Source organism: Lepidothrix coronata, unplaced genomic scaffold (assembly GCF_001604755.1).
Source record: "Lepidothrix coronata isolate B3197 unplaced genomic scaffold, Lepidothrix_coronata-1.0 Scaffold13, whole genome shotgun sequence".
NCBI lineage: Eukaryota > Metazoa > Chordata > Aves > Passeriformes > Pipridae > Lepidothrix > Lepidothrix coronata.
In genome coordinates this window covers 8,545,386-8,557,566 of record NW_016690193.1, presented here as the reverse complement: position 1 = coordinate 8,557,566, position 12,181 = coordinate 8,545,386, and the positions used below count along the sequence as shown (strand labels likewise).

Sequence of the window (12,181 nt, the reverse complement as noted above, 5' to 3'; positions counted from 1 at the left end):
TGCTGAACTGGATTATGTATTTGGTAAACTTTGACTATTTTCAATACTTTAAACATTGTCATTCAAATATCATAGAAAACATGAAAAACTTTAATCTTGAAAATTTCTGCGGAAGGGAAGGTTTCATGGATTCTGGAGTTAATTTTTCATAGAGAATTCTTAAATTTGTTCACAGGTTTAATAAGTATTCCCTTAAATGTTACTGTCACTTATCCACTAGATGCTTTCTTGAGATTAGTTAAAAAGCTTTACCTCAAATGCTTGAAAGGTTAATCCTACATTGTAGTTTTCTGACACTGTTATTTTCCACACACATTCCTTCATTGGTCTGTAGTCATCAGGATAATTGGGAGACTGGATCTGGCCTTCATTTTTGTGGATTTCACCTCCACAGATAGCTGATAAAAGCATAAAATTTTTGTTGTCAATAATTTCCCCACACCCAAACTGTATTATATGCTCTCATTTTAAAACTAATAATAAGATTGTTCTGGAAAACAGTTAAATCTACCAGGGACAAGTTACTGGAAATAGAATCCATTTAAACCATTACATATATATTTCAGTTAGCACATATCAGCATTTCTAATAGCTCTGAATATGTCTACAGTGTTCAGGAAGACTTTGTAATCATGGATGATCTGAATCTATACATTTTACAGAATATATTTATGAAGTAAAAATAAATTAAATTTTTGTTCACCCTTGAAACATATTAAGTAAACATTATTCATTAATATTTATTAACCTTTAGAAAGAGACAAAAGAAACCAAAATGTCATATTTTATAACGGTCTATGCATTTTAACCTACAGTTTATCACTTCAACCTTAGTCTGAATTTGAAGAAACAGCTAATATAAATAAAAAAATATTTTCATAAGAAGTACATGCACTTTTCAGGGTTGATTCTGATAATCATGTAAATATCTGTGAGTATCAACTGAATCATAACATTTACTACCATAGATTCAGTATTTAAGAAAACAGGCTCTATTTTAATTAAGTGAATGTTGACTTGCTAATATACTCGGTGTGCAAGAGTGCCTCTATTAACTAATCCCAGTGCACATGGAAAATATAAGTCAGATTTTTCTGAAGAATACACAGAAAGTACTCAAAGAAATCTTTCCAAGCACTAAGCACAAGAACATGCACATTTAGTTAATTAAACAACTGGTAAAAAATGCTTATGGATACTATCAGTGGTTTCCCTGGAAAAGAGCTCAGCTGAAATCTGATCACAGGAGGAGCTTCAAAATGCGCTGTCTAGAAAGTTAACATCTACTGTCTCAGTAATAAAATACAAATTTCATTCTGGTTTGTTGTTGTTGCTAGTTTTGTTTTTTAATATCCCAAGGTATCCAGTTAATATTTTTCTTCCATAATCAAGTCATTTTTAATGCTATAAGAAGCTTACCTTCATAAATTGCTGCAAAACCTTTCCCAACCCAGTTACTGCTGCTGCGGAACTCGATCCACATCCTGCTGTCGGAGGATGCAAGGACTTCTGGCAGTTTGTCACCACAAAACCTGCCTAAAAACATGCAACCAGTAACTGCATTTTCTGCCGCCTCTGAAGCCAAATGCTGCAAACATTTATACAAGTGTTTAACATTATAAGCAGAAGTGGCAGAACCAACTCAGTGGAACTATTCATATGCTTATAGTTAAGCATATGTGTTTCTGCAGATCGGGACCTAATACACAAAGATTTTACTATAAAGTTTTCACTACTTCTTTTTATTGCAGTCAGGCTCACAAGTCTAAAACCTTAGGGGAATCAAGGAAAAATAATATTGTTAGAGATTGTTTCTATACACACAAACACATGCATTATGGAAGGGAAAGTGAGAACTAATCTTAAAAGAGGAACAAAATCTAGGTCACAGTAATACTGCTCATTGTGTCTAAGGACCAAAGAGATTTAAAAACTAACATCTAAATGACCGTATTCTACATTATCCTCTTCAATTCTGCATAGGTGAAATTTCTGTTTGTCCAGGTGATAGGGAATGGGAGAAAAGAGCAGGGAAGGACATACAAAGTAGAAATAGAAACAATCTTCTATTCTTAATTTTAAAAGTACAGAAACAGAGCTCATAAGCACAACTCTATACCAGGTGCTCTCATGCACAGTGAATGTGCTTATCATGTGATCCATGGATTTAGCATTACATGCTCTACAGATATGTCTGTAAACTATTTCCCCATTTCTGTGCACCAAACTCTGGCAGCTTCTTATTTTGACATCTATGAGCAAAGGAAAAAGTTACACAGTTAGTAGTTCGCATCTTTCCTCCCACGCAGCTGCGTGAAAGGAAGGCTTAAGGCTTGAAGTAAATAAGCAACTTATTTGAGGTCATTTAGAGAATCTTTTCCCATCCCCAAGTTTAGATACATTATAGACACCTAAAACCCAAGACGTTTGTTGCAGATTCACCAGCAAATCCATTGAGCCCAATGAGTGTGGTAACAGTAGACCGTGCAGCATTTAAGAGTTGCATACCAAGCAGAGGTGATTTTCTCCAGTAGCCATCCCTTACTTCAATATAGTCGTACCAACAGAGACTGCTTTTGTAAAGGTCCATGGTGGTGAAGTTTAAAACAATCTGTAATCAGAGGAGAATATCTAAATAAATCAAGTGCGATTAATATCAAGTGCGAAAAACAATCACAATAACATTCTGCAGAACTGAAGCCAGAGTGGTCACCTGTAACAGGATTCCAACTATTTAGACACTTAATTAACCACTCCTCAATTATTTCTTCTAGTAAGTAAAAGTTGCTTGGGAACACGGAAAGTTTTTTTTTTCATTTAATCTTACATACTTGAGCAGATTTGAGACAAACTACTCACATTTAATTGCTCACGGGGAGCTTTTCACTAAGAAACAAAAAATTGAGAATGCTAATAAGGTAAAATAACTTGCTAATATAACTTTAAGTATGGTACTTCATAATTCTGCCAATTCCTCTTCTATTACATTCTGACTATAATCAACACTGACAGTTGTAAAAAAATAAAATTTGTTTTATTTTAGTTTGGGCTTCCTTCCACTACTGTTTTGACATGATATTTTATTTTTAGATATGTAAATATTGACAACGATCAACACTAATTCTGAAAGCGAGATCACTAAAAAGAAATGGTATACAATCCCTTAATGATTTTAATGAAAATGTAATAAAGCTTTTTATATAGAAATCTGAGTTTACATAGAGTTTTATATAGAAATCTGAGAAATTTCTGGAACTTTTGAACTTGGTCTTCCAATTTTATTGAAAACATCTCTAAACAGGCATATTTTCAATACTTACTATGAGGACAACCCTTACATTGAATTACAGTATTCCTATTTTAGAAATACTAATTCTAAACTGCCATGAACTTACACTTCTAACACAGGAATAGGATTCATCCTGATCACATGTTGATACAATATCTACAGTTTAGACCCTCATTGGCTGGTATAGTCTTACCATCATATCCTGTAATTATAGGGAGAAATCCAAACAAGAAGAGTCAAAGTTGCTCACATTTTGTATTATAAGATCATTTCCAATAAATACCTTTCTATTGGATTTAGGTGTATTTGGAAAAAGAATTCATCTTCTTCTGTATCAGTTCCTCAGTGTGTATAAATAAGTATTTCAACCTTACTAAAATACTTCATATTCACATTTGAGCATAGAAGTGGTATTATTTTTAGCTTTGATCCTAGGAACTCAGAATTGAAACCTGCCATTATAGAACAAACATGAATTGCTGCACAGTGGCAAATACCTCACACTGCAAAAATACATCTCCATGGCAGCCTACGAAACAGCTGTGAGTGTCAGTTGAAAGGAGAGGAATTTACCCTTAGTCCAGCTGCAAGTTAAAAATATAACACTATAAATGGTACAATCAGTTCCAGACAGTCAGACAGGATAGTTTACCTCCATCTCTCAAACTACTTCTGTGTTACATGCAACCTTTCACAGATATCTAAATCATGGGACATTTTGCCTTTACTACTCAGTCAATCCTTCAGGAACATGTATTGAAGAAATAAATGCACAAATATTATCAGAATTCCCAAACCACCTACTTACCATGTAATTCTCCATGAGAAATATTACAGATCTGGCTAAAAGTACAAACATTCATAGGTTTTACTCTGCTTCAGTTTTTATTACATTTCCAAGTGCTATTTGAATCTACCTCGGAGGATGGCAGAGAGTTCATTATCTCATTCACAGAGCAATTCTGGCTGTCCTTTGCAGACTTGTTCTCCTTTAACTTGTCCTTCAAATAGAGGCCACACCAACCACAAAACTTTTGTTCTTCTCCTAAGATCATCCACTTTGCAGTTCAGATTCCTTCTAAACTCTTACCTTCTCTTTGTCTCAAACCATAGGTAGGTATCTCTGTATCTAGCCACATTACTTAAAAAACCTACTGACCTCATCAGTCTCATCCTTTTTCACCCATGCTGACTTCACCCCAACTGTGTAGTCAGAGAGGTTCACAAGGGGGAGTCTTTTTATTTGCCCAGATGAGATGCAAACAGCTGGGTTAAGTCAGGCCACCTTCCAGAGCTGTTAAGCTAACCCAGCCGGCTCTGTTGGAAGCAAGCTATGGAAGCCATAACCTATACCTCCTCCATTGTTTCAACTGTGTAGAGCCTGAAGGTCTCTCATCAGTCTAGCCACAAGTTTGCCGTTTTCCGTGAAACAGCTGAAACATCAGATTTCTCTATTCTTTTTTGGAAATTTACCTTTTTCCAAACCTTAGTTGCTAGGAATGGGTTGGGGAATGGATGGTTTTACTTAGGTGTGATCATGTCAATGCTCAAAGTGCTGCTATCTAAGTGGAAATAATTAAAATTTCATGAGCCTCCTCGACAGCCCCCACCTTTGAAACTACATGAAATAACCTTCACAGCCTTTTCTCACTCTGATATGCCGAGGTATTTGATGATACAGCAACTTCTTAACATTGACCTGAATGCATTACCTGTACATAGGCAGAACCCCCAGTCTGTCACAGCATGATTTCTGGTCAGGAACCAAAAAAGTGTAAATATATATAAGATTCTGATTTGCGATTCTGCAAGGTATTAAACAGAGCTACAGACAAGGCAGAGCTTGTTTAAAGGGGACAGAACAACTAAGGGGTTCCACAGGAAAAACAATCAATGGGTATTTGTCAGCACAATTAAAGAATTACTGATTACACAGCAGATTCAGTTGTGCTACTGCAGCTTCGGAGAGAATATATCATAACTCCTACTACCTGAGATAAGAAAGCACAAAATATATAGAAAATACCAGGTAGTACTAAGTTTTCTGTAGGTGTCATTTTTTCCCTATATCAATCTAAGATTTTTCTGTCCTATTTTATCATTCATGTAAAACCTTAAGAAAAATTGAAAAGTAATGTAACATTCAAAAGGGCAGATTCAAACAAGACACTGGCACAGTTGCATCTCCCTATGCCAATAAAATTTCTACATACCAGAAGGAGGGATTTGCCCTGGAGGACGGCATACAGCATTACTAACAACACCCTTCCTCAGAGATTTTTCTGTGTATAGATATACTGTGTACAGTTGTTTACCATATAGTCTTAAATCTCAAAAGTAAAAGGTGAATGGACTGCCTCATGGGAACGTACACATTTTAGGTTGGGCTGGCAATTTACGATGTCTTATGAGTAGAAGGAATTCTGCAGCTAATGCATACCACCACAGTTCCATCCTTCATTAAATTTCTGGCCATGAAAGACCAGAAGAGTCCTTACTTGCAGAAAGAAGCATGCATAAAAGCCCTCTGAACTATGCTCAAACATCTGTGCTAAATCTCAATAAATAAGAGACAAGAGCTAGACAACGCTTTTTCAGTTTATTTTTAGGTGACTAAAGTGCTCACTGACATTTCATAACATGATGTGATGTACTTATATGTACTCTAACTTCCACACAACATTCCTGAGATTTAACAGGGTCAAAGCAGCAAAGCAAGAAAAATTTAAATATATTTTGATTTTCCCTTCATTATGTGAATGTGTTATCACCATCTACTGAGAAAAATTGACATCAAGCATAATGCATATCCAAAGTACTGTGACATATGCATTAGCTAAGATTTAGACATCATGGCTGCAAGTTGGGTTCTTTATCTCAAGACAGCCAATATCCTATGGGAATAGCATGGACAAAACAGACTTTCTAGCACAAATATCATTTACTTCGTTCTTGCTGAACTATATGGAGATTATGAGAGCTGGAGACCATAACAGTGCCCTATGGACACAACTTGTCATGTCAATTTTCAGTTAGAAAATTCTGCTTAGTGTTTTCCCCATTTGGAGCAGCAAGTAAGATGGAAAGGGAATCATCTCTTTTATACTGCTGTCTTCAAGACAGGGGCTTTCCCCTGTTAAGCTTTTTTACAATATAATAGCGCTCCAGTGGTGGTTGCAAACATAATGGTAACACAAATGTATTACAATTACACTAGTGTCCACAGATAGGCTGACACAAAATTGGAGTATGCTATGAATACTTAAGCATGAACACTAACTCATACATTAATATTGTTTTCAAAAGCAAATAATTGTAGATGAACATTTTTTTTTTTTTGATGGAGGAATGGAAAAGAAACCTAAGCTATTTTCATTGTTATCCCAACAATGTCTAAGAAGCAACACAAATAGTGGGAACATAAAATGACCTATCTAGACTAATTTGCATCCTTTGTGCAACCTGTAGCTTATTCATCTGTTTTCATTTGTTTTTTCCTGACAACCTGTAGAGCCACCCACGCCCTCCCAGCACAGTGTCTATTTTTCCTCCTGTCTCTGGTTCTTGCCCAGAGGACGGCAAACACTTTCCAAATAATTTTACTTTCAAACCCCACAGTGGCAAATGCTCCTACAGCTCCTTAGGATCTATTAAAACATCAAGAATATATATACTTGGCATCTACCAGGATGCTGACCTGAAAGCAACATGGAATAAAGTAATACGATCAGGAGAAAACTATGTCTGATATATACATAGTGGAAGACCACTGAAAAAACTGACTGAAATATATGGGGGCAAATGCTAGGTTTCCTCTTTGGAATTTTCAGTACTGAGTCTCATGTTAGGTTCTGTATTTGTTCCTTAGAGTCTATATTTTAGTCTATAGTATTTGACTGCTTAATATCAGCCACTGTTTCATGTAATGAAACTTACACCTCTTTTTCCTGCATAACTTGTCTCAGCTCAAACTTTTCATCACTCCCTTTATCCTAATTTATTTTGAAGCAGCCTGATATTTGAGCCGGTAATTTAAAACAAGATTCAGTTAGCACATTTTGAAAGTGTACACAAGAATAACAGCTTTTGCTTTCACTCGGACGGCACACTTCTCTCCCCAAGCCCATTTTTTTCCCCACTTTTTTTCCTGTAAAACTGATCCCAGAAAGTAGAACCATATGCACTAGAATCAATACTAGGGAACACCTACAATGACACTTTCTTTACTTCATGTTATTACTGTTCATTTTAGAAACGTCTTATTTAACACACTAAGCTTCCTTAGTTATAGCCCAGCTATCAGCCCCACACAGCTCAACCAGTTTCCCTGAGCCCATGCTGGAAAAACAAACGTTCAGTAGCCTGAACCACCTCTTCCATTTTACACCAAACCACAAACTGAAGTAGGAGCCAGTTTTGAAGGGATTTCATCATGCAAACATATAGCAGATTGAAATCATATCTTCATCTCACAAGGACATCCATTCAATAGATGATGTGGTTCTAACGCCACAGATCAAAGTCAAGTCAATAGTACGTAGTCGATGGTCCTGTTTTTTATGACATACCATTATTTTCAATTATTATTCATATTTTAAACTTAATGAAAAGCTAAAGAAATGTAACATTTTACTCTGAAAATAGTATCTGTGTTAACTAAAGAAATGTTAAAATACCTTCTCTCCTGGGGTCACAGAGATTCTCCATATGCAGTGTGTGTAGGAAGGATAACCGTTTGGAAATCCAGGAGAAGAAAAGTTGCCTGTAGATTCTTGCAGCGTTTCTCCACAGGCTGAAAGAAACAAATTACAGTAAAGAAAATGAAATATAACGTGCCTAACAGAGAAAAAAGCGTCTTTCCAGTATCTACTTAGAATACATTTAATTCACTGCAGATTTAGAATGGAAAACAAACCAGTTAGTTGACAATTTATTCAAAGCAATGATTTTAAGCCAGTCTGACATTCATTCCATTTTACACAGGATATTTTTATTCCATGAACTATTTCACTTGTGTGTTGTCTGATGATATAACCAAAATTACAGCAGCCTCAAAAATATCATTGCTGTCAATCAACAATGCTGCAACATTGTACCTATAACTACTTTGGTAATTAAAAAAAAAGGTGGACACAGACACATCCTTTAGGAACTAAAAGAAACACTGGCACAGCATGATTGGCACCACATTGAAATTTTCTCAGTGGTTTCATTTAATTTAGTACTTTATTCACATGAGAGACTGATTTGACCTAAACTCACTCATTTATATTGGTATAGAAAACTAAATCCTGTATTCAACAAAGTCTCTTGCAGGAGTGATTTGTAGATATATGAGTATTAAAAGCAAAGGAAATATAAAATCCTAAAATACCAAAGCGCTTTTATATTCTTTATTGTTGAAGCTTTCAGCACCCATCTCTCACCTGTCAATAATGCTGCTGGCTGCTGTTAGCTAGCTGGTTAATAAAGTCTCTTCACACTAAAATATAACATCGGAAGGTCCTGCCATTCTCCACCATTAAAACAGATTTCGGTACAGTGTCACACCTCAGTCAGTCATCTTTTTTGACCTTAAGCAAATTGTTTCACCCACTAATTTTGCAGGTGTGATACAAGACATGAATTCAAGAATATTATCCCATGACTGACAGCATAATCAGATCTGCAGTGCTTTCAAATGACAGTGCTACCATTACCAGCAGGTGAACAACTGTATCATCAAAATATCAATGAATTATAAATGATCTGGAAAATCTTTAAATAAAAGGGGACAAAGGAAGGGATTTTTTTTTATGACAAAGATAGACAACACAGCTGTAAAGGCTGTCTTATTAAAATGCATCTAAGATGTAATCTGACAACTACACTGTAATATCAGGCGTAAATTACATTCAAGGCATTAAATATGCTCTCTGACGCTCAAATGGTTATCGTGATGAGGAAAGAAAGGAAAGACTGGCACAGCCCTCCAAAAATATAATGACTAAACCCACCATTACTCAGTCCTTTAGGAATGAAATAGAAAAAAAAATATTCTTTTCCAGGCAGCCACAGCAAATGACATTTCTGAACAAAGCCTTTTCAGTAAAAAGGCAATATTTGTAATTAACTACAATTTATTTTTAACACAGTGATGAATGCAAACTTAAATAAATTGCAGAGCCCTGTACTGGGTTTCCCCAGTGCTAGTGAATTATGTCATAGCTTACAGCGCATACGTAGAGCACTTTGGAGAAAGCCATGAGTAAAATTATTGTCTCATAGAGGAGTAAAAGAGAGCCTCACCCCTTTTAGAGCCCTCTTTGTTCTTCCCCCCCCGTGCATGGCTTCATGAAAACTGCATCAACGTACTCTCACAAGGCATACAATCATATTTCAAGCTTTAGTACAATTTCTCTTTGCTCAGGCTTTATCTATTTCACCAACACTACTAAGCAAGCCTTGAGCAGATGACACATTGAGCGACGGGGAATGCTACTTGTCTGATCTTTTCTGCTCACATTGAAATTTTTTCAATTAACATGAAGTGTGTAACCAAACAAAATGCTATCAAGCATGTGAGACATCTATCCAAATGCATCCCTGCAATTACTAAGAAGACAGGAGGAAGACCTCTTACTTTATTGAAGTCTCTAAACTACTCTGTATAAAAAAAAAAAAAACATGAATGAAGCAAGCATAATAGCTTTACATCTTAAAAATGTTTCAGAATTCTTCTTTCTTATACAGAGTGCAGGATTGTTTTCTCCAGAATATTAGAAACACTCCATGCTCCATATACAGAAGACGTATTTAATTTAGAACTATGGTTTTTAAGTTGCAAAAGGAGTTATGGAACATTCTTTTCCCTCATGTGTTATAGAACAAAACTATTTAATACAACATTTTACCTTATATCCATATTAAATGCCTGGGAGGTCTCTATCAAATCAAAATTTTCAGTAATATGTAACAGTAAATTTAACAGAAGCATAAGAAAAATTTTGAATACATAACTTCTACTGAGAATTAACACAATTAGAATTTATAAAATACACTCAAGCTTTATGTGTTTTGCCATATTTATTTTTTAATTTAAAATTTCTGATTACTCAAGGGAAGTATAACAAGAATAGTTTATACCAATCAATAGTTGAATTAATTATCTATGGGATCTGAGTTCCAGTCTGGCTTGCAGAGCTTCTGTAGACAGGGCAATATTTTTTAATTTTTTGTAGAAAAGCAAATTTCTCTGCAATCGGTCAATGGTAATTGAAACAGTTAAAATTCTATCGCTAGAGAATATAAAGGTTTTCTTTGTATTTGGACTGTAGCAATTGTAGTATTCATCATTAAGCTTATAAAATGGAATATTATAAACTTTTTACTGTAACAGTCCACTAGTAACAAAATCCACTCTAGGAAAGAAATGTGGAAGGAAAATGAGTGGTAAGGGCCACTTATTTAAATTTCCTAAGAACTAATCTTAGTATATTTCACATCAGAAGATATCAATTACAACTTCAATCTTATATAGCTCTGCTTTATAAAGCATTCGTACGTTTTTTATTCCTTTGTTAATCATTACCATTGCCAATCCTTTCTTTGATGCTTTTCCCCCCCTTTCAAATGTCATGCCTTATATCAATTTTATTAGGCCAGACCACTTGCAGAAATGCCACTTTAATTCTTCCCACACACAGACTAATCAAAAAAGTTGATCTTCACTCTATTTTACAGCTTGAGAAAGTTAGATTTCTGATAAGAGTTTTTGCAGGCAGCAGGTAGATTACATGCTTATACAAAGTAATTTGCACCAGTGAAGTCTGCAGCAGTGTTTAATCACATAGCCTATGTATAACACCTCTCTGGGCTGGCCTACACACGCAGTAAAGTTCCATCACGGATTACAGTGAAATCTGTAAATGACGAAGCCCAGATCCTTCAGGACACTTGGGGAACAAATTCTCATTCCTTTGTACATAACACTACCAAATACATAGTATCATATATGGCTAATTAAGCTTACCTTTTTCCAAAGAGAAATAAGATCTTCAACACTTTCTACTTAGACACAAGTCTGTACAACTATACATATATGGCATATAAAGCTGCCACAGAGCCCTAAAAATATCTACTGCTGATCATGTACTTGTTAAATCAAAAACTTAAATCAGTCTACTACAACTCAGTGTCTTACAATTGACTTGATTCCCTTTAAAGTTATAGGGAAATGGTCTTAACCTAAAAACCTTAATCTTCCTTATACAGCAAATAAAAGATGACTTTTGAAAGTCAAGAGAGCTGGCAGCAAGTTAAGACTGAGGAACAGTGAGAACAGCACAAAAAAAGAGACAGGCTAGGTATCCTTCATCTGCTTTCTTCTGCACACACTGTCACAGACCCAGGCAATTTGTAAATTTGGTGAACTTCATCCATCCACCTTCTCTTCCTCTAAACAGCCTTCTCCCACCAATGTGAGACTTCTTTCCCATATGTTACTCAGTCCCACTCTACTCACTTACTTTTTGTCCTCTTTTTCTGCATAAGAGTATCCTTGTCCATCATTTGCCTTTCTTATTCTCCTGCTCCTATAAAACTACATATGAATTTTAAATCAACTACAATTTCTATATAAAATTACAAAGGCAGACCTCTGTTGACATTTTTGTAGCTACATCAGAAGAAAACACATTCTTTCACTCCATTAGACTCCACTGTAATACATCCAGCCTTGAAATCCAAGTTCTGTCCTCCAATACCAAGACACTCAAAATTCAAAATAGATTTTTAAAGGAATGACTCTCAAATTACTTATTTCTTTCTCCTTATTATTCCATTGTGTAACAATACAATTTGGTATGAAAATGTAACAGATCCCTATTAGCAACTATGCTTTCCTTTGACAAA

At 35.3% G+C, this 12,181-nt stretch overlaps 1 protein-coding gene across 1 annotated transcript in view; it reads right to left on the bottom strand.

Moving 5' to 3' along the window:
• Window positions 1-12,181, bottom strand: part of TLL1 (tolloid like 1) — a 131,481-nt gene that overhangs the window by 34,511 nt on the left and 84,789 nt on the right. Inside the window, exons 9-12 of the mRNA XM_017805985.1 lie at window positions 7,966-8,081; window positions 2,509-2,611; window positions 1,420-1,536; window positions 253-398 (exon numbers count right to left, since the gene is read on the bottom strand). Coding sequence (XP_017661474.1) covers window positions 253-398; window positions 1,420-1,536; window positions 2,509-2,611; window positions 7,966-8,081 — 482 coding nt within the window. The remainder of the gene's footprint in view (window positions 1-252; window positions 399-1,419; window positions 1,537-2,508; window positions 2,612-7,965; window positions 8,082-12,181) is intronic.